Source organism: Rattus norvegicus, chromosome X (genome assembly GCF_036323735.1).
Source record: "Rattus norvegicus strain BN/NHsdMcwi chromosome X, GRCr8, whole genome shotgun sequence".
NCBI lineage: Eukaryota > Metazoa > Chordata > Mammalia > Rodentia > Muridae > Rattus > Rattus norvegicus.
This window is the reverse complement of record NC_086039.1, coordinates 139942219-139970041: the sequence shown is the minus strand read 5'-3', so window position 1 is coordinate 139970041 and position 27823 is coordinate 139942219. Positions and strand designations below refer to the sequence as shown.

The following is a 27823-nucleotide window of genomic DNA, read 5'->3' as shown; positions in this document are numbered from 1 at the left end:
ACTCTTGCTGAACCCAGGGTTTCTGGTTTCTTTTTGTCTTTTCTAGCAAGGCTGACAGCCAGCAAGTGCCAGGAATCCTATTATCTCAACCCCCTTCTGTGCTGTAATTACAGGTGTATACAGGACCACATCTGGCTGGTGGGTGCTGGAATCCAAAGTCTGGGCCTCATGCTTATGCAGGGAGCACTCTTAACTGCCTAGCTCTCTCTCAGGCCCATAGCCTGGTACATTTATAAAATTATTTCTCAAGTGTTAGGCCCAGGAGAGTAAATATACAACATTTTTCTAATTAAGAAAAATCAACTATTTTATAGTTTTGTGATTTGAAAGTACAAAAGTCTTGGAATTGAAATGGGTTCTTATATTCTGTCATTATTTTTAGAGTAAAAAGTTACACAAAGCCATTCATACTTTATTTTTTATTTATTTGCTCACCTCCAGATTTTTTACAACAATTTTGCTCACTTTAAAGCAATGTTAATACAATATTAGCACCCCCACTTTAAGTAAGCCAACTGTAAGGACATTTAAAGCTCAGTGTTGATGTATGCCCCGCCCCTTTTGAGCCACATAATTAGCAGAAGTTCACAACGGCACAAGCCATTTAAAGCTCAAAAATACCAAAAGCACTCTAAAAGAAAAAAATCAAGTTTTTAAAAATACGAATGTAACTATAGTGCCAAAGGTAAGCTTCTATTTACTTCAAGAATACATTTTCTGAAAGCACAAACAGAAGTCTGACAAATCTATTGACTACAAGGATTTTGTTTTCCCAATTACAGTTATTAACAAGCTCATTTGTGTTAGCAAGCTGGAGATAAGGATAGAGAGTCAGAGCCTCCTGTCTGACTTCTAGAAACAGAGGTGAGCTCTAGGACTTAGGCACCCATCGAGTTGAGGAAAATCAAGCAGGTAGATGATCTGATGGTGCTCGCACAGCCAGGTGCTGAAGCTGTCACATGGCAGTTCCTCAGGGTTTTAGAAAGAGGGCACTGCTCACCCAAATGAAATGAGTTTCCTTAGAGCAAAGAATTTCTGACAGTGACAGCTTAGAAACTTGGACAAAAAAATCTTCCTCTGGGGCCCCTGGTCGTCCTGTGAATAAGATAAATTCCTCACAACACTTGTGAGACATGGCTTTGCCTAGTTATTAATCAAATGGCAGTAGAATTACATAAATTCAGGACATGTTGACCCAGTAAGGGAAGCACCCTGCCCCAGACTCAGCGCTAAATACCCTCCAACTCTTAAAACATTTTTGTTTCAATTGTAAGATTTCTTATAATGGAATGGCAATTGAAGGAAAAGGGCAATCACTCTGTGAAAGCATAGATAGATAGATAGATAGATATTTTACAAAACACTGCAAGAGATGTTTTCTCTCTTTTTGATCTTCAGAGTAGAATCCCTAAATTTACAGCACAAATAAACACAAACACTATTTTATGACAACCACATAAGTGCATGAGAGATGAGGCGCATCAGAGAGATGGGATCCAATTCAATTTTTAAACCTTTATCTTGTTTCTTTGCCATCCCTTCTATACAGCCTTCTTCACAGTTGTCTGGTATTTCCAAACCTGTTTTTCTCTACTTGGTGGGCTTCATTGTATTTAGAAAACCCAAATGGCATTACTGTTTGCACCTTGAAGAAAATGATGGTTTGTCTATTACTTACAAGGATAATTCTTTCTGGAAATTTCAACACAATTCATGAACAACAAAAAGCCAAGACATCGTATTATGCACAGCTTAAAGCTGGATACACACAGTGAGACTTAAAATCATTTTAAATGGAACATCTAAACTTTGTCCTCTCCTTTCTTGGCAGTACTGCCACTAAACAGGGTCACGCTAATTTCAGAGACGTGTGCACTCCCAGTAGCTGGAACCCGCCCCATCACAGTGAGGTTGTTAAGGGGGGTGTCACCAAGAGGAGGCTCAGGCTGCTCTGCCTTGAAGCAGCAGAGCTGAGCCTTAAAATGCTTCTGGAAGGTCTTGCTCAGCCAATACAGAGCAAAGGGGTTCACGCAGGAATTACTGAAAGCCAGCACCCGAGAGAAAATGGTGACAACGAAAGGGACATCAGAAGGCTCTGCGTAGCTTTCATAAGTGAATGAGTGATAGAGATACAGGAGGTGATTCGGCAACCAGCAGAGTGCGAACAGAGCCACCAGCACCAGTACCGTTTTGGCAATTCTCTTCCGGGATTCAATCTACATGGGGAGAAAAATAAACACACACACACACACACACACACACACACACACACACACACACACACACACAACGAAGCAAAATCATTTAAGCTGGCAGAAATGTTTTAACAAATACCGTACTCTAGATTGACATAGGAATTTACAGTTAAAAAGCTGGCCTCTCTTTGAACACATGCTTATAAGCTGGGACACATGGGAAGTCTGCCTGTGGATACAGAATGTGACAAGCTAATTGGCATGGTAACCTATGATCTTGGTCTCATTAACTCTCGTTCTGAGGCCTCCCACCGTCCTTGGAAGTTGAGATACTCTAGTTAAGTCAAGAAGTGCTGTGGAATCCCCAGTGATTTAATCTCACTAAAAGGAGTGATACTATTGAGAACAGCTTTCACTGCATCCGCACAAGCTGACAGGAGAGCAGTCTTCAGCAGTTTAGGGACGTTGTCAGGTCGGTACTAAAGTTGTTTTTAGTCTATAGGGATTTGAATCGTCTCAGAAGAGGAATAAAAACAAAACGTGCCATCCAGCATATATGAGAGTCCTCCTATTCACATGTTAGTACAAGAGATGCACCTCAGAGAACCATGGGCAGAACAAAGGTAGCTGGATCACATGGACACTAGGTATATAGCTTATGAAGCTCATGAACACAGCTTTGCAACTGACTGCTAAACTACACAGAAAAGAATAGTTCTCTCTCCCCCTCTTCTCGCTCTCCCTCTCACTGCTTGGTAAAACACCACGTCCCTCTTCTTCAGAATGGAAGCCTCTCCAATCTCCAATGAAAACAGGACAATGTTTTGGTACTGTCCTTTCATTCTGAACAGAGTTACGAAAGGAGAGCACACCTCACTCTACCAACATCTTAATCAAGTGTGTGTGAGTCACTGTGTTCTCTTGTTATGGGTACTTCACTCCACTGTCCTCAGACCTCAGGTTGCTTATCTATGTAGAAGTAGTTGGCATTGAGTAATTGTGGCGAGTCTTGCCAGTTTTACTGTTCTGTGCATTTCTACTACTCTGTGATACTTGCTAAAGCAAACAATTCTTTGCTCTATAATTTTACATTATGCAGATCCACATCTATAGGATAAATAGCTCTGACTGCTCGCACACTGCCACTGTCTACAATACTAATAGTCTCACCAGTGATCGAATTTAGAGTACCATCAGGAACTAGGCTGGGAGTTTTATCTATCTATGCCATTCAGTCCTCTTCTTCATTTTACAGATAAAGAAATTGGGGCTCAGAGAGGTCAAATAACTTGCTAAGCATTGCTCACGTGTGTGATAAATTTCAGACTGAAGTAAGAGGCCATCCTCATACCAACAGCAGTAGACTGCTATTTGATGTCTACACAGATAAATGCCATGCAGCTCACTAAAGAGCGGTTGGAGGGGGCTCACTCGTAAATTCAGGCTGTATTTGCAGGAGTACCAATTTATACATACCTGCTTTCGGGCATGGCTTTGTTCCTCAGTCGGTATGTTCAAGGTGCTTTTGTAAAGAGTCCTGGCAATCAAAGAATAATAGACAGAGATAATCGAGAGCGGGATAATGTAGAACACCAAGAAACACAACAGAGAATGTATTTCCTGCAAAAGCCTCTCAGAGATAGGGTAGGAGTTACAGGATTCAAATGTTACGTTTCTGTTAGGATCTTGGAAAGTGTATACATTTGAGAATATAGCCTCTGGCAGAGCAAATATCATAGCCATGATCCAGATGCCACCAGCTTTGGCACAGGTCTTCAGAATGGCATTGGAGGGCTGTCGTTCAAGTGGCTTCACGACTGCTTTGTATCTAGAAACACAGAATCACAGGCAGAGTTGAAATCAGTGACACATAGGACTTTAGCAATCATTCAGTTCTTCCTCGTCTCCAGTCATATAGAACCAACAAGAACTGGATATGGATCTAAAGGCAAAGAATATGCCTGGTGATTTTACTTATGCTAATCAGCTTGTCCCATATTCACTCCCATGAGGCATTCCAGAACTGCAATTTTGTAATTTTATGGAAGACTTTTTATTTAGGACATTTTAAGCATGTTTTTCTGTGTGAGAATAATTCACCACCTATGTGTTGTCATAAGTATTCTAAGAAATTTCTGTATGTATGTGATTCATGTTAATCAAATTAATTCCCCCAGAAGAGTATAAGTAGTCTTTAGTCTTTCTAGAAAAGATTTCCAGAGAGCTCATGTTTTCCCCATTCATAAGGGCTACTTCATCCCCTAAGTTAATGGATCAGTGGAGATTAGGATAAAAACAGAAGTTAAGCCCATGGAATGATGCCTCCTCATTGTGACAGAGACAACGTAAAACCTGTAGTCTTTATGGGAGTCTGCCCTCAAGAAGAATATAGACAGCAAGAACAACAGCAACAGCATAATAATAATAATAGTAATAATAATAATAATAAATTGTAATAACAATATTTACAGAGAGCAAGCTTTTGCACCTTTCAGATTTCAGCACATAAAGATATTTTTGTCAGTACTGCCAGGCATCAATTACCTATGGGCTTCCTTCAAAAAATGTAATATTTGGAGCCTCATTTTTTCATGCTTTTGTGGCTATTCAGCGATAAATATCCTATACAGTATAATACAGTATTCAAACCAAAAACACCCTAACGCAGAGCCCCAACTCCCTGACAGTGAGACTGTTTCACAGGCTAAAGCCACAGGACTTTTAAAAAGTCCATCAGAATTAACTTATTTCTCTGGGAATGATAATGTCACCCCATGCTTTTCAAGAAAACAAATGGAATTAAATGATGGCATGACACTGAATTGCCAGGGAGCTGGAAGCCTTACTGTTTACCTCCCGTTAGATAATCTGGAGACTTTCAAATAAATTAGATGCATTTTCTCTCTTTACCATCCTTCTGGTACATGGTAGTGCATACACGGTCCATTTCCCACCTATATCAATGTTTTCATCTTGACTCTGTTATACCACTAGGCTGCACTGATGTATAAAGCATGAGTATTTTTCTTTGCACCTGCAACAATTTGCCTGACTTAATAAGCCGGAGGAAAATAAAAACACCGTTTGCTATTCTTTCAGGCAAACAATTACATTTCAAAGACAGGAAACCCCAGCCCAAAGCACATATTTTTCAAGCACTCTTCAGATGCTAACAGAGGCATTTTAACATTTTTACTCTAACTTTTATTTAAATGCTGCTGCTTTTTCAATCGTACATTTAGGTTACAGAGTGTGAGAAAAAGCCAACCGGTAGCCAGTAAATGCTAAGCACACGCTTTTCTTTCTTCCCCCCCCCCCCACCTCTTCCCTAATTTCATATCCCGGCAAATAGAACAGAGAAAAGAAACTCACCTGTCAGCGCTGAGAATTGTTAGCGTGAACACTGATACACCGACAGAAGTGAGCCGGATGAAGGAAAGCACTTTACAACCGACCTTTCCAAACAGCCATCCCTCTGCCAGGTAGTGGGTTGCATCCACTGGCACACAAGTCAGCAGGAGTAACAGATCTCCAAAAGCCAGGCTGGTGATGAAAATATTTGGAACTGTTTGCATGGATTTAGTCTTGAAAAAGACTTTGATGAGGATAGCATTTCCGAGGATGCCCACTGAAATGATCACAGCATAAGTGATATAGATGGCACACAGTGCTTCTATTCCTGGAGAGTTGTCTCCGGTCCATCCTTTAGGTGTAGTATCGTTGGAGACGGCAGAGCTTGATGTTTCTGTGTCATTTGTAATGGAAATTAAAGTCTGATTAGGTGACTGAGGCTGCCTTTGAGACATGTCTCCTGCACACTCTGCCTTCACTACCTCTTCTCTGCTCAGTTCAGATGTAGTTGACTGTCACGTCTAGTGCCTACGTCTAGCAATGAGGTGGTGTCAGGAGAACAGAACAGAACGGAATGGGAAGAAAACCCAAGACATCCGGCTACTCCTTCCCTTTAGTTGTTCTGTGTCTCCCAGCATGCTTGGCTAAGCGCTTACAGATCTGGCACCAGGAAGTGGGAGGTGGAGGATGGACGAGTCTCATTGGCATTCTCATGACATGAGATGAGGAAGAGGGCTAAAGAAATGCCCTGTATTTGCTTTTCCCTTTGGGGGGGTGGCTAGTCCTTTGAATAATTAGGCTTATTAAGCCATCTAATTATTTATTAGAATCTCTTATATCTTCATTTCTACCCAGCATGGTCTAGATAGAACTTAGTGAATTAAAAAAAAAAAAAGCCTTACCATCTCCCATCACATGGTGCTCAAATGCACTGGTTTTGAAATGACAAACACAGATAGATGGCCCCCAAAGCACAAACTTGAGCCCACTCCTCAAAATTTAATATCAGAAAGACACTGAAACAACAAATCAATCACACATTGACAGAGCTCATGTCACCTCCCAAAAGCAATAATCCAGTGACCTGGACTTACTATCTAACTGTGACACATGGTAATTCCCAACCTTCATGTCCCTGGAGCAACCTACAAGCGATGAAAACTCCAAGCAGATCACCAGTCATTTTGTCTCCTAGTGTCTCAATAAAATCAGGTTTTCCATTTGACTGTCTGTTTAAATAGAAATCTTTTCCGAAAAGCTTTTAAAGGAGTTCTTTTTTCTAAAAAAATATTCAAATGTACCTGCCTTATTCTACAACCAAAATAACACAGAATAATGCCTCTGGAGGTCTTGACCAAAATAGTTAGTTTTGTAAGAATGAAAATTATTCTTTCTCCAGTGGAAAAAATAATGTAAATTACCCCTGAGTTAAGGAGTATGTAGATGATGTTTTCATCAACTAAAAGGATTTAAAAAAAATTAAGGCCATCACTTTGGCACCAGAAAGAAAGGCCAATTTATACAGAAAATGTACATAGAGGCACATACCTCTGTGTGTGTGTGTGTGTGTGTGTGTGTGTGTGTGTGTGTGTGTCTTCTATGGGGAGGTGTAAAATAGAATATTTGTTACAGGAAAGTGGAAAGAGACTACTAGGACTCTAGTCCAAGGTACTAAAAGGTGACAAGGTGGAACAGGGGTGGAGAAGAGTGCTTGCTCTGATACTTCTGTGTTAAGAAGAAGTGTAGCAGCCAGAACACAGCAAATACATAGGCGAATGCCAGCAGCAAACCACTGAACTGAGAATAGGACCCCCGTTGAAGGAATCAGAGAAAGAACTGGAAGAGCTTGAAGGGGCTCGAGACCCCATATGTACAACAATGCCAAGCAACCAGAGCTTCCAGGGACTAAGCCACTACCTAAAGACTATACATGGACTGACCCTGGACTCTGACCTCATAGGTAGCAATGAATATCCTAGTAAGAGCACCAGTGGAAGGGGAAGCCCTGGGTCCTGCTAAGACTGAACCCCCAGTGAACTAGATTGTTGGGGGGAGGGCGGCAATGGGGGGAGGGTGGGGAGGGGAACACCTATATAGAAGGGGAGGGGGAGGGGTTAGGGGGATGTTGACCTGGAAACTGGGAAGGGGAATAACATCGAAATGTAAATAAGAAATACCCAAGTTAATAAAGATGAAAAAAAAGTGTAGGGTTTTTTCGTTATTACTTAATGGGATTTGATCCATTATAAGAACAACAGTTCAACTTGTGAATGTACTTTACAATAGTGAATCCTGTTATGACCAGCCTCTTTGTTCACATTTGTAATTGCATGCCCCTCCCCTCAAATCTTTTTTTTTTTTTTTTTGGTTCTTTTTCTCGGAGCTGGGGACCGAACCCAGGGCCTTGCGCTTCCTAGGCAAGCGCTCTCCCCTCAAATCTTATCCGCACAATTTGCTACTTCAAGAAGACACAAATATTCAGAAAGGCCTTTATAGAGGCTAAATGAAATAAACACAAATTGTAGTGGTAGATGCTAAGAGTTGGAGTTTTCAATTGAATCATCTATGTGGAGTGTTTGGTTAAAAGCAAATTCTTGGCATGACTAAATCTAATGCCTCCCTAAAAGTGGACGTTTATGGAGACTATTCCCAGATGTAGCCACCTGTCCCCCAATACTCAACCGTTCACATATGCCTAATCTCACAGGCTGTGATTAGTATGAACTACAATTAAAACTGATTAAGGAAATTTTGCATTGCATACATTTTTTTAGGCTTTCTGAACACTGTGGTTCAAATTACAAGGCAAGTGAATTTATCTTCGTGTGATTTTACCTCTTTTGTCAGTGATCTTTCTTTTTCAGGAATTTTCCTCCATACCCCCAATCACATGTCCCAGTCCTATACAACTTACTTACAGCCTTTTACTTACTATTCCCAGTTTAAGGTGCTTCAATTAATGAAGAGCAGATGCTTACCATATGGCTGCACAATTCTAGTCTTAGGTATCTACCAAAAATAAATGAAAAGCATATGTCCACACAGAGACCAATATGCACATGAATGTGAGAGTTTTTTCATAAAAACAAATTATAAATATCTAAATTCTCTTCTGTGAGAAAATAAAGAGCAGAATTAATTTTTAATAGTGGAATAGTACGCAGCAACAAAAACAACAAACTTTGCCTACTTGTCACAAAATGGATGAATGTTAACCATATGAGCAATGAAGTGCACCAGACATATGCTATGATTCCTTAGTATAAAATTCAGAAAAAGTTGAAACACAGATGTGACATATATGGAACATATTTAGCCTTGGTCGCAAGATTGAAATGGGGATGAGTACTAAGGAGCACAGGAAGCAGTGAGGCATGCTGGGGTGTTCTAAAGCTATGTGCTATATGGTATAATAATGGTTGCCTGTCTGTTGAGGTTGATTAAAATGCAGACTGGACACTCTCAGCTGGCTTAATTCATGATATAAAAATAAGATACCAATGAAGTTTGAAAATGTGGAGGGAACACGAGACTGGGGAAAGATGCCCCAAGAAGATATGGATGAGGAAGACATTTTCAGCAGTCTCCAGAGGATTCCATGAAGACTAAGCTCATGCTTATAATAGATGCAAGGATGAGAAAGATTTAGCACCTAGCTTTAAAATTTAATGCAAAAATTAAGGAAAGTACACAAGCATCCATACAATGTGAATCTTTCTGGCAGGAGCACATGCTTGCCCACATGGGATATTCAGTTTCTTGCCAAGTCTTCTATCGCAAGCATCTTTGAATACCTATACCGATTGTGAGAAGGTCCCAGCTAGAGTTATTGGCAATGTCTGAAGCCTTCTGGGTCTTTCAACGCATCTTTATTGTGCTAATAAATGGACATTTTGTCCAGTATTGTTGTTGCTTGGAGTCCCACCACTTCCACATAATCTCCATGTTACTCTTCCAATCTTAGTATTCTTTCTTACAGTTTTTCCAGGTCACTGGTATGCTAGCCCTTGTTCTTTTCCTTCCAACCTATGAATGCATGTAATCCTCTCTTACCCATTTTTCTGAGAAAAAGGATTCTAATGATGCTCTTATTTAAACAGAGCTAAAGAATCTCTAGAGTTACTTTCCTATCCATCAGTCTCCTTTGTTCACTGCAGTCCACTGGGTGGTGGATAGCATATTCTCACCTCCTGCAATGCATTTCACAACTGCCAGAATGAGGGAGATCTCACTACTGCTTTCTCTTGACTGACTTTACTATTCCTGAGTGTATTTGGGGAAGTTGGAGGTCTGGAAAAATCAAGGCACCAACCTGAGCCATGGACCATGAGTAGAGGTTTCAAAGCCTGTGTTCCTAAGCACTCCCCTATCAGAGAGAGAGAGAGGAGAGAGAGAGTTTCAACTAAGCCACGAGCTTTGACTAGTTCTAACATAGCATACTTTCTCAACCCATGTTAATCAAGGTGGTTTCTCAAGATGTCATTTGTACTTTGTTTGACTAATGTCAAAGATGTCCTAAGTGAAATCCCCAGACCCTCATGAATTCTGACTCTTTAGAGATTTAGATAAAATTCATGCCTTTGTAGAACCTTCACTTGGTGTTTAGGATGACAATGCATTCTCAACCAGAACATTCTTGAGCTACCTGGACTCTGTCTCTTCCTGTATGAGAAGGAAAAAAAAAACCCTTTATATCACGTATCTAGAGAATGAGATTGTCTTAGTTTGGATATTGTTGCTGTGAAGAGACACCATGACCACAGCAACTCATAAAAAATTCAATTTGAGTTGGCTTATCGTTTCAGAGGTTCAGTCCATTATCAACATGGTGGAAAGCATGGCATCTTGTAGGCAGACATGGTGCTGAAGGACGAGCTGAGAGTTCTACACCTTAATCCTCCGGGAGAAGAAGGAGGCTGTGTGCCACACTAGGCCTCACTTGAGCATAGGAGACCTCAAAGCCCACCCTCACAGTGACACACTTCCTCCAACAAGGTCATACCTACTCCAATAAGGCCACACCTCCGAATAGTGCTACTCTCCATGGACCAATCGTTCAAACACCTGAGATTATGAGAGCCATTTCTATCCAAACCACCACAAAGATGAAGCAGACTTCACAAATTATCAAGAGAGTGACTTTGCTCCAAATTTAGAAATGGGTAGAAAAAGACAAGTGTGGAGTCCTAAACCCAGTGTTGAGAAAAATCCCAAAAGTAAGAAAAACAACTTGAAACTAAGACCAGAGAGTGGCCAAGAACTTATTTAACACTCTTTTGCCTTAAACGCAGCACTAATCAAATGGACTAAGGGAGGGCCTGAATGCAAAGGTAGAAGACCTATGACCTCCAAAAATGGGGACAGGAGGATGTCATAATCGGATAGATGACAGGATCTATATTGTGCCTTTCCAGGGCCATGCAAACTCTTGGCAGTACAATGCAAGAGAATTACTTTCCCAGACTACACTCACACACTCAAAAGAACTCTCTCTTAGAGTTTAGACTTCTTGGCTGTGGGACTATGTCCATAATATCTTCATTATTACCCGTTACTTTGGTGTCTAAGAAACAGTCCTAGTACAAACTCAGAGCATATTAAAACATATCAAACACAATGAGATGCAAAGTAAATATCACTTAGAGGAAAATAAACATGCAGCAGATGAGCTGTGACTAATAAAGAGAGTTTGAAGGTTTGAAGACACACAGAAATCCTAGCAAGAAGAAGACTCTGGACTCCTGACAAGCACAATAAATGTCCGCAGCACTGTGAATCTATAATTATGCTTCCATTCATATTTCTTTCTTTTGTTACTTCTGAGATGCCTTGGCTTCACATAATCCATTTTCCTTCTGGCTGAGTAAATAGTTCTGTGTACCATCTAGCTCAAATGAGAACAAGAGGGACCGTCTCTGTCTGTCCTCAGCAGGTACCATGTTGCCTTGGAAGCAGTTGTAAGGAGTGAAGACTAAACTGGGTGTTTGCTGCACATCCTGCCTTTTTTAGGCAGGACTGTCCTCATGCAGGAGTAACTTCCCAGTACAGCACTGTAGAAACACGAAGATCTGTCCCTCCATCTCACTTGGGTTCAAGGATGCCGGATCTCTCTCCTAGAAATTAGCCACTATGCTGGTACCATTTATACAAGTGGTGAAAAGCTGAGAAGACTGTATGGTGGCCAATAGTGCAGAGCCTCTGGGCAGTGAGGGCTCTTTGGACATCTTACTTTTGGTCAGATAGGGGCCTGTGTGGACAGAAGGTTGTGGAATGGACTTCCCTGCAGTAAGTTGAGACTTCTTAACAGAAGGGTTGATAAAAAGCTGCCAAGATCCTTCAAACCCCGGTACACTTTTCTTTGTCTCTTAGGGTATATGACACCATTTAAAAGGACAATGATGGGGTTGGGGATTTAGCTCAGTGGTAGAGTGCTTGCCTAGGAAGCACAAGACCCTGGGTTCAGTCCCCAGCTCCGAAAAAAAGAAAAGACAATGATTCATTTTCAAGATCTCTTGTACACAACACATGTTTTAGTGCTTATTGCTATACTAAATTATAGATATAACCTCAAAAAGTGGACCCCTGGAAGAGCTTTAAAATGCTATACCAACAACAACAACAACAACAACAACAACAAAAACAAAAACAAACCCCAATTACCAAAGTGGGTAAGCTGGTGAAGCCAGAAAATCAATTTAGTGTCACTACTCTAGAATTCTCTTGAATCCAATCTCCACTTGTTACAGTCCTGGGTACTTGAAGCTGCCTGGTTTGATCTGTTCTTTAGTTCCCTTTACACATGAAAGTAGCTATATTTGACTTTTACAAGGCTAGGATATTGAATTTAGGTGACTATTACTCTTTGCTATTTCTCTGGGTTTCAAGATAATGAATCTGGGACAGATACTTGAACCTTTGGCAGTGACTTAATGGCACTCAGTGATGAGGACTTGAGAAGGTTATATAAGCATGACTTTAAAAATGCGTGAAAGCAGAAACTGGAAAACAAGGGTTCAAGCTTCCCCGAAAGCAATCCATTGTCTTTACACAAGGATTGATAAACTCTTTCCAAAATCCTGTATTGTGTTTTCTTCTTTCAGTTCCAAGCCTAGATTCTGACTACCAGACTCCCCCCCCCCCTCTCTCTCTCTCTCTCTCTCTCTCTTTCTGGTTAACTGAGATGGCACAGCTGCACCTGCACCTCTGCAGAGCTCAGGGCAGGCAACACTGTTAGCCTTCCCATGTTCCCGCAGCCTCTTCTATTTTTCAGAGAAGCATTTGCTCATGGATTATCAGGGGGATAGATCCAAAAATCATTCTTGTTGTTTGTTGAGGAAGAAAGCCACCTGAAGTGAGACTTACTGGGATTTAGAATCATCTCAAGAAAGCAGGAAATGGTGGGAAGTGCAACATTCTCTGTGAGGTCTAGAGAAGCCCCACAGGATTCTATTCCTCTGTGCCTAGGCCTCTGCAGTGCTCTTTCCTAGGGGTTAGGAGCAAGCTGCTGCCCCTTGCCTCCACAAATGTGAGAGACTAGAAGTGCTTTTAGGAGCTCAGGTCCAGACCTCCCTGCCTCAACGGTTCTTTGGAGAAATCCAGGAGAGGGAATGGGTAGAATTACCCAGGCAGGAAACTTAGCATTGCCAAGGGAACAGTGGGAACAGCCAAGACACCATAGCTTCCTGTCCCTGCTTAACTCCCTCTTTTTTACTGATGCTAGCCTAACTGGAGACTTCTTAGTGCACAAAGCAGGCAGGAAGTTCCTTTATTCCACTCTCCAACTACGGCAGAAATAATAGAGAATGCCTTCTGACCCTGAACACAAGGTGTCAGAGATCTGTTTTCTGGGCTAGATCAGCTGTGTTTCTGCCTTCACAGAGGCAGGTGTCTGGAATTACTCATAGCTTTTCTGTCATCCTTGAGCTTTATCTATGTAGAAGGGCTAAGTGTGGGTGGTAATTTGTGATAGAAAATGTGCATCAATAGTGATCCTTGCCTCATGTGATGGGCTGAAAGACAGCTCAAAGGCTGATTTGCCAAAGAGGCTGGCCCTGTTAGGGACGTTTCTGAAAGTATTCGTGGACTGGGAAGAACAGTAATGGAAAAGTTGTTGCCTTGTCCCCAATAGCACCTCCTTCTCGGGTGTTTTTGACTATGCCCACTGTGACTGTCACTTCTATGCCTTTACCTCACACAATCAGGAACCTCAAAAGCCCTTTTCCCCTGATTATCTTTGCTTTGTGGAGAAGTGTGCTGCTTAAGAAGGGAAATGGGTTTGTTAGTATATGGCTTCTAGGGCTTTCTTTCTTTTTTTTTTTCCTTTTCTTTCTTTCTTTTTTTTTTTTTTTTCGGAGCTGGGGACCGAACCCAGGGCCTTGCGCTTTCTAGGCAAGCGCTCTACCACTGAGCTAAATCCCCAACCCCGCCCCATGACTTTCTATTCTGTAATTGCTACTATTCACTACCGCTCCTCTAACGGAAGTGTGGCCTGCAATCCATGTCAATCAAGCCTTCCACTCCCTAACTCCATCCCTCTACCTTTCTTCCACACAAAGGTACCAGGGAGCAAAATTCCATGGGAGCAGACTTTGAAGACTAGACTTTAGGTTTCCTCTCAGCCCAGGTTTGCTTCAGAGTTCCTGTGTTTGGGAAACAGTCCTGCAGATGACTAAATATGGTCATCTTTTGTCAGGTTGTAGTCTCTCCCCCACCCACTCCTGCCTATCCTGGATGGGAGCTGATAACACTTGAAAACTTTCACTACAAACACCTCTGCTCTGTGTTACTTTAAACCTGCATCAAGGCCAGATCAAGCCCCAACCCCAGTCTCTCTGCTTCTTAGACCTCTGCTTTTTCTTCCTACCCTTACCAGTATCTCCTGGGGGTTGACAAGATTTCCTAGCTATATGAACAGCCTCATGGGCACGTGACCTGTATGTTCACACAGAGCTCAGTGTTTAGAAGATCTATGTACCTCTTTTCATTGTCTTAAAATTCTTAAGCATTATTGAGCACTAGATCTCATTTTTTCTTAACCCACAAATTCTGGAACTATATTGTTGATGTAGCCTAAAGTCAAAGAGGGAACTGCACTCGTCACCATCACCACCCCCAGCTAAAGTAGTCTTCATTTTAGGAGTAAAATTCATTTTGTAGGACTTTGAGTAAGCAGTTCCATGAGCCTTGCCTTCCTATGGGCAGCCAAGTTCTCATCCCCAGTGCCCTCTCCCATCTCCACACTACATCAAGAATCCTACCTGACTGCCATTTCTAGTGATATTCAATATAAACTTCAGCTTCACCTCTTTACAGATTTCTATGGACACCTTCAGGTCAGTTGTTGACTTTTCTCTGGTAGGCAAGATAGACTGCCAAATCTACAACCACAGCCCTGTGATCTCCTTTGAAAGGCTGTCCTACTCAGGAGGCCAGCGGGTATCAGGGAAGAACTCTGAGCAGGAGGATCTGTGGTGGAAAGTAGGATTAGATTCCTTAGAGTTTGTGGGCTTTGCTTTGCAGTGTGTGATCCAGCCTGGTTTCTGTGCCACAGTGTAAGGCTGATGGGAACCAGTCCTTCCCTGCAATTTTCCTGGCTCCAGGAGGAAGACCCAGTGGCAGGACATGGCTCAGCACTGAAGTTCTCAGGAAGACGGAAGCAGCAGAGCCTTCCTTCTCCCTTCTTCCTTCCCTCTCCTTTCTGCTCCTTCTTCATTCTCCCATCCTCCTCCTGTCTTTCCAGCATCATTTCGTCTTTGCTCTCCCATTATCAATTAGCTAGTGACATTGATTGACCTCTAGATTACCACTTGCAGCTCAGCATGAGGTGCTCTAGCACCTCACCAGAGAACTAGTGGAATGTCTCCAGAAAAAACAACTCACTTTGCCTGGTCAGGTGGCCTGTGTGTGTTGGCTGTGGTTGGTGTTCTAATGGCACCTTCCAGGGAGGAGGGACATCTATATTTTGGAGGGGGCATTCTATGTATTTGTTTTCTTCCAGAACAGTCTCTATATCCCATCATAGTGATAAAGGAAGATGGAGTTTTAGTGAACTGACCTCTTGGCTGCGACTTAGGTGGGCTGGACTAACTCAGAACTGCAGTGGGAGCAGGTGGTGCTAACCATAAGCGGGAGCTGATAACACTTGAAAGCTTTCACTACAAATACCTCTGCTCTGTGTTACTTCAAACCTGCATCAAGGCCAGATCAAAAGGCACAGAGTGTCCACAGCAGGCGGTTGGCATGTGAGCACTGGAATACATATCTATGCTTCAAGACATGGAGAGGCTTTGGAGGAGGGAAGGAGGTGAAGTACTGGGATCATGAATACACTAGTGAAATACAAGGAACATCTAGAGAGGTGGCTATGAAATGGTTTTGATTTGATAGGCTGCAGTTGGGGGTTGTTTATTAATTTGCTTGCTTGATTGTTCATTTGTTTGTGTTAAGATGGGCTAGCTTTCTTTAGCCTGGAAATTACTACGTAGATCAGCCTGGCTTTGAGCTCAAAGCAACTTTTCTACCTCTGCCTTCTGAGTGCTGGGATTGCAGGTGTGTGTCACTATGCCTGGCTTGAACAGGAAACGTGTTCCAGGCATCGAAATCTAGAAGGACTTTAGTCCCTAACAGAAAAGCCAACTAGATCCAGACTGATGCTACAGTGCTTGAACAGGACAAGAAAACCTGTAGAGCGATAGCTTTGGAATGCTTTTGTGGACACTCTGAGCTTGTCCGTTTGTTTTCTCTCAGGTTATCCCCTTTCTCCACGTGGCTTTTTCTTTTTCTTCTCCAACTTCTTCCACCAGGCAACTGCTGAGACTTTTAGCTAGCTTGCCTTGAGATTTTTCTTTTGAGCTTCAATAAAAGTGGTCCTGAACTTCTAAAGTGTAAATAATCAAAGAAAAAGGGTAGGCTGGCTTTACAACAGTTCTTACTCTTGGCTTCTCAGCTGGCTAAGTACAGTGACCTAAAAGGTTTGGAACAACTCTCTTGGCTACCGATAGAAAGTTGTCCTTATTTGCATCACAGTCTGCTACTTGCCTTGGGGTTTATCTTACCCAGGTTGTAGGAGTCTAGAGTGTGAAAGCATGGTTACTGTGGCAGGTGACCTGCTCAGGGTGATGAGCTCATAGTAAAGTGGTTCAGTCTTCCCCTTGACACTGTCTCACCTTCAAATTGCTATGTTTGTTGGGGTTCCTAAGGCAAACTGCCCAAACCGCAATGGCTGAAGTATCCTAAGGTATATTTATGGACTACTCATCTACTTATGAATGTCACTGCAAAAGATTCTACAATGCCTTAGAGCCTAAAGATGCTGTGTCTACCACTTTCAGAAAGGTCCGAATCCTCCTGAGTATAGTGAAGCCCACCTTTGATGTCCTGTGGCAGAAACCTTGATATAATCCTGTTGATTGCATAAGCCCTTAAAGAAGTTACCGGACACTAGTGTACATCAATTAGTATACAAGACAAAGCTAACTGACCAGGATTCTTTGATTATTATGGCTCCAAAACATTCTGAGACCCTGGCTGAACTTCAGACAAAACTCCTTCATTTAGACAGCAAAATAAAAGAAGGTGGCAGGGTATCAGAAGACATAAAGTAGCACTCCCTGGAGGAAGAAGCCAGGCACAACACAACGTGGTGAGGAGAAGCTAAGAAACAAAAATGCCATGTGAAACCTAAGATTTTCTTTTATCTTGTTGGCAATGAAAATTTCAATTGGATTAGTTTACATACAAAAGAGATTACATACAGTAAAAGATTAGCTATTATAGCTTTTAACTTTTATTTTAAATTATGTGTAAATGTGGGTTGCAGGGTGATACATGCTGTGTGTGCAGGTGCCCACAGATGCCAGAGGTGTCCAGTCCTCCTGGAGTTGATGTCATAAGCAGCTGTGAGCTGCCCAATATGGGTGCTTGGAACCAACCTTGGATCCTCTGCATGCGCTGGACATTCTTAACCACTAGGCTCTCCAGCTTTGATTACAGATTTTCAACGATCTGTAATCTAAGCTAAAATTGTCTCTTTCCAAGATCTACCAAGTGGCCTCTCACATAACAGCCTTTAATTAGCTCCCCCACTGAAGTTTCTACTGACTTCCTTTTTGCTTTTAAGGCCAGGCCAGCCTTGGACTCACAGAGATGCCCCTGCCTCTGTCTTCTCAGTGATGAGATTAAAGGCATGCACCTGTGCAGCATGCTTCTATTGACCTCTTTAAAAGGGCTTGTCTACCATACGCTCCTTTAAAAGGTGCTCTATCTCCTGCATGGGAGTTTTGTGGCTCAATAGATAGTCCACTTCCACCGCAGGAGTACTCATGGCCAGTGATTTCACTCACCAAACCCCTTTAGGAGAAGGAAAACAACTGCTGAGTAGGTCTACCATTTTAGTAGAATACAGAAATACCCCTTTCAGGATCCCAGGAGACAGACCTAGATCCAGATGATTGAGATCTGACTATTAGAGGTGTTTGTTTCTGCAAATTGCAGGGCACCTCTGCTCCTCCATAATAAGACAAGCAGTCCCTGTGAAGAGACCCTTGAGGAATAGAGCTGTTGAGAAGCAATGAGGTTATCCCAATATAAGTCTACCAAATTTTAATACAGAACAAACCATTTGAATAACGAATTCCTATCAGGACCCAGGAGACCCTAATTATCAAGTACCTGCGAGCATTGCTTTTTATTATAGAAACTGACAGTTGAGATTTTCTCTGTTGGCTAGATCTCTAGAATCACTGTCCTCAAACTATAGAACATTTTAGATCTGGCCAAATAACTAGTCCTCAGATAGAACGCCAAATCAAACCAAAAACCGCAAATGCTTATGTAAGTTGCCCTGAACTCCCTGACCTCCTCTACTAGCTGTCTGTTGCAGCTAGGGATAATTGCTGGTACATCTTGTTCCTGAATCCCTACTGACATCAGATAAATTTTCATAATGAGCTGGGCATGGTAAAGCAGTACCACTTACATACAAGCATCCTTAGCAGGGTCTTGGTACAATGAATCAAAGTCAGAGATGACTTGTGGAGAAAATAGGAGTAATTGCCTCAAGTCATTCCCAGTAAAACAATATTTAATGACACTACTTACATCTGCTGGTTCAGAAACCATCAGAAGCCCCAGCCATACACACTTTGCCTAGAAGGGCAACGTGATGTGTTTCTTCAGATCTACAGTCAACTCCATGGATAATAGCCTGAAATTTGTTCACCTCTGGAATTATTCAGTTGCTCAAAACTCCTGCCTGTTGGCTCCTCTTTCATATATCTCACTCTTGCTGTGGACTCTCTGGTGTATCTTGCCTCTTATAGGGAGAGGGACACTGCTAGTTTGACAGAGAAAGACACAAGGTAGGAGTGGGGGGTGGAGGAGTAACTGATTTCTGGTGTTTCTTATTTCTTTAGTTGTGAGCCCAGCCTTTAACACTAGAGCCATCTTTCCAGCCACCCCACCTTTGGGTTTTCAAGACAGGGCCTCCCTATGTAGCCCTGGCTGTCCTGGAACTTGTTCTGTAGACAGAGATGGCCTAGAATGCACAGAGATCTTCCTGCCTCTGCCTACCAAGTGCTAGGATTAAAGGCCTGTGCCACTAGTGTGTGGATGGTGTTCCTGTTTATACGGATGTTAGTTCTATCAAATTGAGGCCTTCCTCACCTTTAGGACTTACTTCTCCTTAATTACTTTCTTACAGACCCTTTCTCCAATGGAACCACACTGGAGGTTATAGTTTCAACCCTATGAGCTTTGAAGGAGCATATCTAGTTCATCACACCAGCTCCTGTGAAGTTAGGGGTTCAGTTCTACTACTGCTGTATGTGACCTGGGGGAAGTCATTCAATCACGATTTGATTTCTTTTTTGCCACCTCTAAAATGGGAACTATAGTACTTACATCCCAGGATCATTTTAAGGCTGTCCCAGGATCCCCAAATAGAAATTAATTAACAACATTAGCTGGAAAGAGCAGCCAGTGATCCTTCTCCTTAGTATCCTGGAAAGCCTTGTGTTTTCATTGTGTATCTGTATATTTGAAATTGTTTTCAAGGATTTTATGGAAATGAAGAGGCAGGTAAACCAACTGCCCCATAAGCAAATGTTTTGATCCAAGACTGTCTGAGAATAAAAGAAAATGAATGTCCATCAAGTTCTTCCTCACGGTGGCTGGCATGTAGTGAAGTGAACTTTATAAAATTCTGGGCATACAATTGAGTCCACAAATCTGGACTTCTGCAGTTTTGTGGGTTAATCGATATTTGTAGTGGCTCTTAGTCCTCACAGAATCTCAGAATCATCAGGAAGTTTTTAAGAGGTGTCTCTGCCTACATAGGTACCAAGCTTCAGGGGCTCTGAATCAATCATTCTGTTGTGGGCTTTAATGTACAGCAAAGGGTTGGAAAGCAGTGTTTGTTAGGGGCTTCAGAAAAGCCTAACTCGGTATCAGAAGGTTCAAATGAACGCTGCCTGATAAGAAGCAAGCTTGCATACTCTAAAAATAAGTTAAGGCTTTCAAAGTAGGATTCAGGGATGCTATGGCTTTTGTCTGTTGTTCTCTTTCTCTTTTCCCGTGAAGGGGACAGACAGCATTACATCAATAACTAGCATCACAGAGTTCTTTTTCATGCTTTTCCCAGTAGAAATGCCATATCGTAACCCATTTTTGAAAGTCACTGGTTAATGGAATGAATAATTCAATATTCAAGAAATTAGAAGTGGCACAAACATCCTTTTTCCATGTCTACTTTGAACTCAAGATGTTTGTTATCAAATATACAGGAGAATATTTCAGTCTTATTAATTCAGAGTGCACTCAATCTACTACAGTATTTCCTGAAGACCACGTTCTTAGTAATTATTTATTAAATGAATGAAATGAAATGACCATGGTTTCCCTCACAAATCAATGAGAGTGACCTTAGCTTCTAAGACATCTTCAAGTCGAGAGGTGTGTGTGCAGAAGGCTTCCTGGATTTCTATTAGTGGCTAAATGTTAATTAAGATAAACTGTTGGGAGTAAGAATTCTCATGTGTAGTATAGGCTGAGAACACTGGAGTAAGCTCAGAAGAGACTGAAGTGACTATATGCTCATCTGTCAACAGCATGCTATTCCTACTTGAATAGGCGTCATTAGGCCTCTGAAAATTTTCAGCTTGATTATTAATGATAAAGAAAACAGTTGGGTCAGGCATTTGTACTCTGGCATGAAGAGATCACGTTGCTGATAGAAGATGCATTTGCCTAGCCTCTTCGCTTAGGTTTATCCAACTCTTTCTTCCTTTTCTGCTCACTTATGTCAGTCCAGTTATAATTTGGAAAGAGCTTTAAAGCATCAGGGAAAATGTTCCCTTAATGGAATCTTAGAGGCAGGCACATAAGCTGGAACCAATCTACAACCCCTTATCCAAAACCCTTGGGGGCCAGCTGCATTTCAGAATTCAGAAAATTTTAGATTTTTAGAAAGATAAGATGGTGCATATGCTGTATATTTCATCTCATCCCTAATGGCTTCTGGGGCAATATCCCATAGAAAAAATGCATTAATATTTCTGCTGTGAAATGGATGCATATTCACATTAAACATGATAGATAAAAAATATAAATAGCTAAATGTCATTTCAGGACAGACTTTTTTGCCACCAAATGAATTTTTAAATGTTAAAATTTGCAGATCTTTTTGAATATTTGGGCTTGTGGATATGAGATTATGGACCTTTAATAGGCAATTCTCAATGGGCCATGGTTAGAATAGTGCCTGACACTTGGAAAATATTTGACAACTGTTAGCCTGTTGTCATCATTATCACAAGCCTCAATGTAGCCCTGCTGCCACATTAAAAAAAGAAATGCAAGTGAGCCATGGGCAAGGTCATCACTCCTCTGCCCAGTTACATTTCCTTGCAGATTTGGGAGGACTAACAGTCTACCGGAAGCGTTGACTTCTGTTCTGGGCAAGATGGAATAGCATATCTCTTCAAAGCCCTTTCTTCTCCCAGCTTATAGAATTACTAGACGCTGGAGAGATGACTCAACAGTTAAGAGCACTTGCTGCTCCTGCAGAAGATATGAGTTCCATTCCCATCATTCAGAGCTCAGTTCACAACCCTCCATAACTCAAGTCACCAGGGATCCAGTATCCTCTTCTGGCCTCTGCAGGTACCGGGCATGCACACAGTACATACACACACGTGTAGGGAAACCACTTGTGCACATAATATAAAAACAAATCCTTCAAAACATCAGACACAGCAGAATAAACAAGGATAGAGGTTTGCAAAGGGATACTGTGAGGTATCTTGTGAGCTCAGCACTGGAAAATCTCATGGTGGTGAGTCCTGCAGATCCCTCCAATGAGAGCCCAGCAGGGAGTCAAGGTTTCCCCTCTTACTAGGCATTAACTATACTGAATGAATATATTGGAGGTGCTGTTAAGCTAGTCTGCATTCTGATTAGTGGTCCACTGAGAAATCAATGGGACCTAATGTCAGAGGTCATCTTTCACCTATAGTTAGTATCAACAAGGTGAAATGATGGAGCATGACACACATCCACTTTTGTCACAGAATCACATGGGCAAAATAATGATTCTTCACTTTGGCTGGGCCCAGTGGATATTGGCTAAAAATCTCTTCTCACATGAATTTATACACCATACCTAACAAGGGATGGTGCCTACCTGCCAATATAGAATGTTAAATAAGAACCAGATTCTCCTAAAACAATACCTCAAATGTCCAAGAAACAATAGAGAGCCACTCATTATGCCAAGAACCAGGGCAATTGCAGTTGAATGGGAACAGATAATACAGGGATGCCAACACGGAGATGACTCAGATGTTGGTTATCTGAATTGTTTCACAATAGAAGTTATGAAAAGTACTTCAACAAGCAATTAGGGATTATCTTGAAATGGAAAAAAGAAAGTTTCGGTAAAGGAATAAAAACTCCGTAAAAGGAAAATGAACTGGACATGGTTAGAACCAAAATAACATTAAAACATTAAATTTTTCTCTGGGCAGCTCAAAAGGAAAGTTGAGACAAGACAGAAATGAATTAGTGAAATCCAAAGCAGCTCAATAGAAATCACCCAGTCTGAACACTGGAGAAAAGCAGCGGGATTTGGAAGACTAAAGCATCAGGAATTACAGGACGCTAACAAAAGCTTGAAGTTTTAGAGTATTGTATCCCTAGGAAAAGAAGAGGAAGAGTGAGATTTTTCTAAATGTTTGAAGCTGAGGGCAATGGTACATGCCCCTGATATTAACTCATGGGAGCTAGAAGTCAGGGCAGCATGAGTTCCAGGCCAGCCTGAGCTATGTGCAAGACTGTATCCCCAAGACTATTTGAAGAAATAATGTTTGAAACATGTCAAATTTATAGAAAGATGTAGTGTTACATTCAAGAGGCAAAACAAACCCCAAACAGTATAGACCCAAAGAAATACATGAAAAAATTACAATGAAACACCTGAGAAACCTAAAGGTAAGGGGCAAATCATGAAAGCAAACAGAAAATGTGTCATTTTGTAAAGAAATGACAATTCAACTCACAGTAAAAACATGTGAAAACACTTGCAAACATGACAGTCAGAAGCAAGTGATTTGGGAAATGTGATCTATTTACAGTGATACTAAAATAGATCATCCTCTAGTGAGACTGACAAAGGAAAAGAGATGATCAATCACCATCTAAGATACTACTATAGACCTTCTAGCCAATGCAAAGAAGGGATTATTATAAACGAGTCCACACATACAAAGTTAACAGGTCAGATTAAATAGGTCAATACTTCAAAAAGCACAAACTATCAAAACTCACCCAACATGAAAATGGTTATTTGAATTGCTCTATTAGTAGTACCAAAATTGAATACATACTCTGAAGCACCTGAAAAGATACAAATGCTACACAGTCTCTTCCAGAAAGCAGAACAAGCGACACCAGATCTCAACTTAAAATATGAGGTCCTAACATGAAGACTGGGGTGACAGAATGAAGGAAAGAGGAAGGAAGGAAATTACAGTTGTCTGTTGAGTTGACTTTTGTAACGGCTGATAAAGGTAATTCTTCTGCATGTGGAAGCTCTAGTTTCCCAACACAATTTATTGAAAAGGTAATTCTGTCTCCATTGCTTGTTCTTAGCATTTTTGTCAAAAAAATATTGTCTGTTGAATGCATGTGTTACTTCTGTGTTCTTTATTCTTTTCCACACAAGCCTGTGACGGTTTTGTGCAAATGCTATGTTATTTTGATTCCTATGGCTTTGTGCAGTATTTTGAAGTCAAAGTCAAGTAGTCACAGTTGTTTCTGCTTTGTTCTCTTTGCTTGAGTTTTGTTTGGCTAGTGTGTGTGTGTGTGTGTGTGTGTGTGTGTGTGTGTGTGTGTGTGTGTGTGTTTCCATACCCACTTTAACATTTTTGTAGCTCAATTTATAAATCTTTGGTATTCTGATAGGGATTGCATTGAATGAGCACATCCTTTTGTGTAGTATAGACGCTTTAACATCTTAATTTTTCCAAACCATGTCCACAGGATATCATTCTAACTTTTGTGTTTTCTTCAACTACTTTTATTAATGTTTTATTTTTTAATTGTATAGGTAGTTTACATCCATGGAGGTCTTGACAAGTTGACAATTAATATTAAGCATCACACTGTCATAAGTGGATCTCATACAAATTGATAGAAGAATGATAACTCTCATCTATCAGAGTGATGCTAGAAAACCTAGTAAAGGAGGAACGAGGAGGGAGATATTGATGAATGTGAACTCAGATGCGTTTACATAAAGTAAGGAGTTCTGGTGTGCAATAGCACTGTATGTTGGGTACAGATAAAAATAATATACTTAAAATCTAGAAGGAAATATTTTGATTGCTCTACCATTAATTAATGATTGAAGAGACAGAAATGTTTAGCCTGATTTAAACATCGTATGATGCATACATGTATCAAAGCATCACATAGTAACTGATAAATCAGACAATTTTATGTATAAAAAATTGAAAATAGAGTTGAAATAAGTGTGATATCACATGCCTGCAATCCCAGTATTTTGAACATTGAGCAGTAGGATTATTAATTTAAGACCAGCTGGGGCTGTATAATGAGTTCCAGGCCAGTGTGGGCTATGCAATGAGACCCTCTCTCAATAAAAAACTGAATTTGTTTTTTTAAGGTTTAGAAGGTTAATAGGGTTTGTGGACTTTGGAATACAACTGTTCAATAAAATACTAACAAATAGAGCTCAGTAATACACTAAGCAACCAAGCAGATATTATTCCAGAAGCACAAGAGTAGCTTAATACATGAAAATTACTCCGTGTACTCCACCATCTTAATAGGCCAAAAAGAAAGCCCGCAAGATTTTACCAATTTAAGCACAAATGCATTTGATAGAATACAGCATACATCCATGTAACAAAAGGAAGAATTCTCAATTTTTCTTAAATTAGAGGGGAAGATGCTTCTCTATTACTGTACAGAGCATCCACAAAGACCCTGACACTCTCAGATACAGAACACTGAAAGACTGAACCTTTTCTTCTATAAGATCAGCAATAAGGCATTAAAAAATTACTCTTAATAGTCTTATTCCTCATGGCCCTAGAATTCGATCCACTGCAATAAATCAAGGGGGAAAAGATAGAAAATTGGAAAGAATGAAAGAATAGGCTATGGTATTTTAAAAACTATGAAGTAATAAATGAGCTTACGAAAACTTTATAATGTAAGATTAATAGTCTAAATTTTGTGGTAGATGATTATCACTGGTTATTTATCTGTAATAATTATAATTATGTTCTTTTTAAATTTCATGTGTTTATTAAATAAATTATTCATTAAATACTAATAATTAAATGGTAATAATTATATTAATGATTATAATAACAATTAAATAATAAGTAATAAGTTATTTATCCTTTGAAATGTTAATACATATATACAATATCTCTTGATCATATCTACTCTCACTTCTCTCCAGTTCCCCACTGGATACCCCCATCACATCTCCCTCACAATCTGATACCTTCTTATTTCTTTGTTTATTTATTTATGCCTTTAACCCATTGAGTTTGGTTAGTCCTGCTCATACGTACATGAGTACTGGATCATCCCCTTGGGCATGGGCACCTACCAGTTGCCATATCCTCAGAGATAAGTGATTCTTCCTCTCCTGGAAGCCACTAACTGCCAATAGGTCTTCAACTAGAAGTGGGGCATTGGGAGCCCCACTTCTATCCAGGCTGCAGTTTTTTTGACTTGTTCTTGTGTAAGACTACACAGCTGCTCTGAATCCCTATGTGAAACAGTCATCGTATGACCAGAGGACAGCATTTCACTGTCCTCCTTCCCATCTTCCTGTTCTCACATTCTTTCTGCTTCGTGTTCTATGGAATACCCTAGTCTATGACTTCACTGGGCATAGACATTTGACCTGTTTTATAGAACCAACTATGAAATGCCTAGTGTGGAAGAGAGCTCAAATCCACCCAGGAGAGCAATTAGTTACCCCCATAAACACTCTTGTTACTATTGCAGCAGTGGGCACATCTTGCCTGGCAGGTCTGTATATATCATGCAGGGTCCAGCCCTGGATAAGACCATTGCTATGCTTTTTCTCCCAGCAGCCTGCAGCACCTTCAAGCATTAGCCAGCAAGGAAAGAGTTTTCTGGTAAGATTGAGTTCTCTGTATCCTGAAACCAAGTATGTAGTGTCTTCAGTAGTAGGGTCTCAACATATGCTGCTACATTTTAAACATTTATAGACTTTTAAAAATTATAGTATTTACATAACAGACAGGATACAAAAATATGTGGTTTTCATATGCAAGGACAGCAATAAATATACCAGAAAAATGTGAATAAACGGTAACAGTGGAAGGAGGGTTAATGCGAAGGGGTTATTAAATAACATAAATTCTGATTTGTTTGTTTACTAGAATCTTGAAAAATAATTATAATGTATTATGCCCACTCTCTGGCCCCACAGGTTTGTTCAAATACATGACTCTATGGAGGCCATACCTAGCTGTAGCATAATGCAAAAATACATTTAGTCTAATTTCAAAAGTTCCTGTAGCCTATCCCAGTCTCAACTGATAGAGGTAAGGAGGTGGGGGGCATCTCCAGGATGATCATAGCTGAGACTCAGCACTGCGGATGTGGAACCTGATGCCACCTCTTAGAGCCAGGCAGGAACCATAGTGGAGCAATAGAGACACCAACAAACTTTCAACCCAAAATGTATTCTTTCTACAAGAAATGCAGGCAAGGGGGATGGAGCAGAGACTGAGGGAATGGCCAACCAATAATCTGAGACCCATCCCATGGGCAAGCACCAATCACTAACATTATTAATGCTACTCTGTTATACTTGCAGACAGGAGCGTGCTGTCCTCTGAGAGGCTCCACCCAGCAGTTGTCTCAGACAGATACAGACACTCACAGCCAAACAGTGGGTGGAGCTTGGGAACTCTTATGGAAGAATAGGAGGAAGGATTGTGTGTCCCAAAGAGGATAGGAACTGCACAGGAAGACCAACAGAGTCAACTAACCTGGACCATTGGTGCTCTCAGAGATTGAACCATCAACCAAAGAACATACACAGGCTGGACCGAGGCCTCTCTGCTCATATGTAGCAGATGTGCAACTTGGTCTTCATGTGATTCTGGAACAACCAGAATGGGACTTATTCCAAAAGCTATTGTCTATATGTGGGATATGTTCTTTTAGCTGGGCGACCTTGTCTGGCCTCAGTGGGAGAGGATACACCTAGAATCACAGTTCCAGGGTGGAGGGGATATCCAGGGGGGCCCCCACCCACTCAAAGGAGAAGAGGAGAGGGATGGGGGAAGGATTGTGGGGGGTGGGATGACTAGGAAGTGGGCAGTGAGCAGGATATAAAGTGAATAAGTAAAAAAATTAAGTTAAAATAAAAAACTTTTTAAAATCTTGTTATTTATATGTAGGATTTCTCTGCTGAAAATTATTTAGAATACTGATACAAAATAATAAAGAAATTGTCTGTAGATTAGGAAACGCTGTAAAGATGCCATTTCTCTCACCATACTATCCTCTTAGGTGGAATGGATTTTCTATCAAAATCCCAGGAATATGTTTTATGATAGAAATAAGATTATTCAAAAATATCTTTAAAAAAACAAAGCTAGGATAGCTAACAACAGTCCTGGAGGAAAACAAAATAGAAAGAATGTCTTTACCTCATGTTAAGACTTGCTTCAGTGGCAAAGGCAATGTGGTATGGCCAGATA

At 40.9% G+C, this 27823-nt stretch overlaps 1 protein-coding gene across 2 annotated transcripts; it reads right to left on the bottom strand.

Moving 5' to 3' along the window:
• Positions 1-404: 404 nt before the first annotated feature.
• Positions 405-25962, bottom strand: Brs3 (bombesin receptor subtype 3). Of its 2 annotated transcripts, XM_006257677.5 has the most exons (4): positions 25687-25962; positions 5568-5940; positions 3672-4023; positions 405-2216 (listed from the first exon to the last, which is right to left on the bottom strand). In XM_006257677.5, the coding sequence occupies exons 1-4, from the start codon at positions 25694-25696 to the stop codon at positions 1803-1805; spliced, it is 1149 nt and encodes a 382-aa protein (XP_006257739.1). In that variant the 5' UTR covers positions 25697-25962; the 3' UTR covers positions 405-1802.
• Between the last annotated feature and the right edge of the window lie 1861 nt (positions 25963-27823).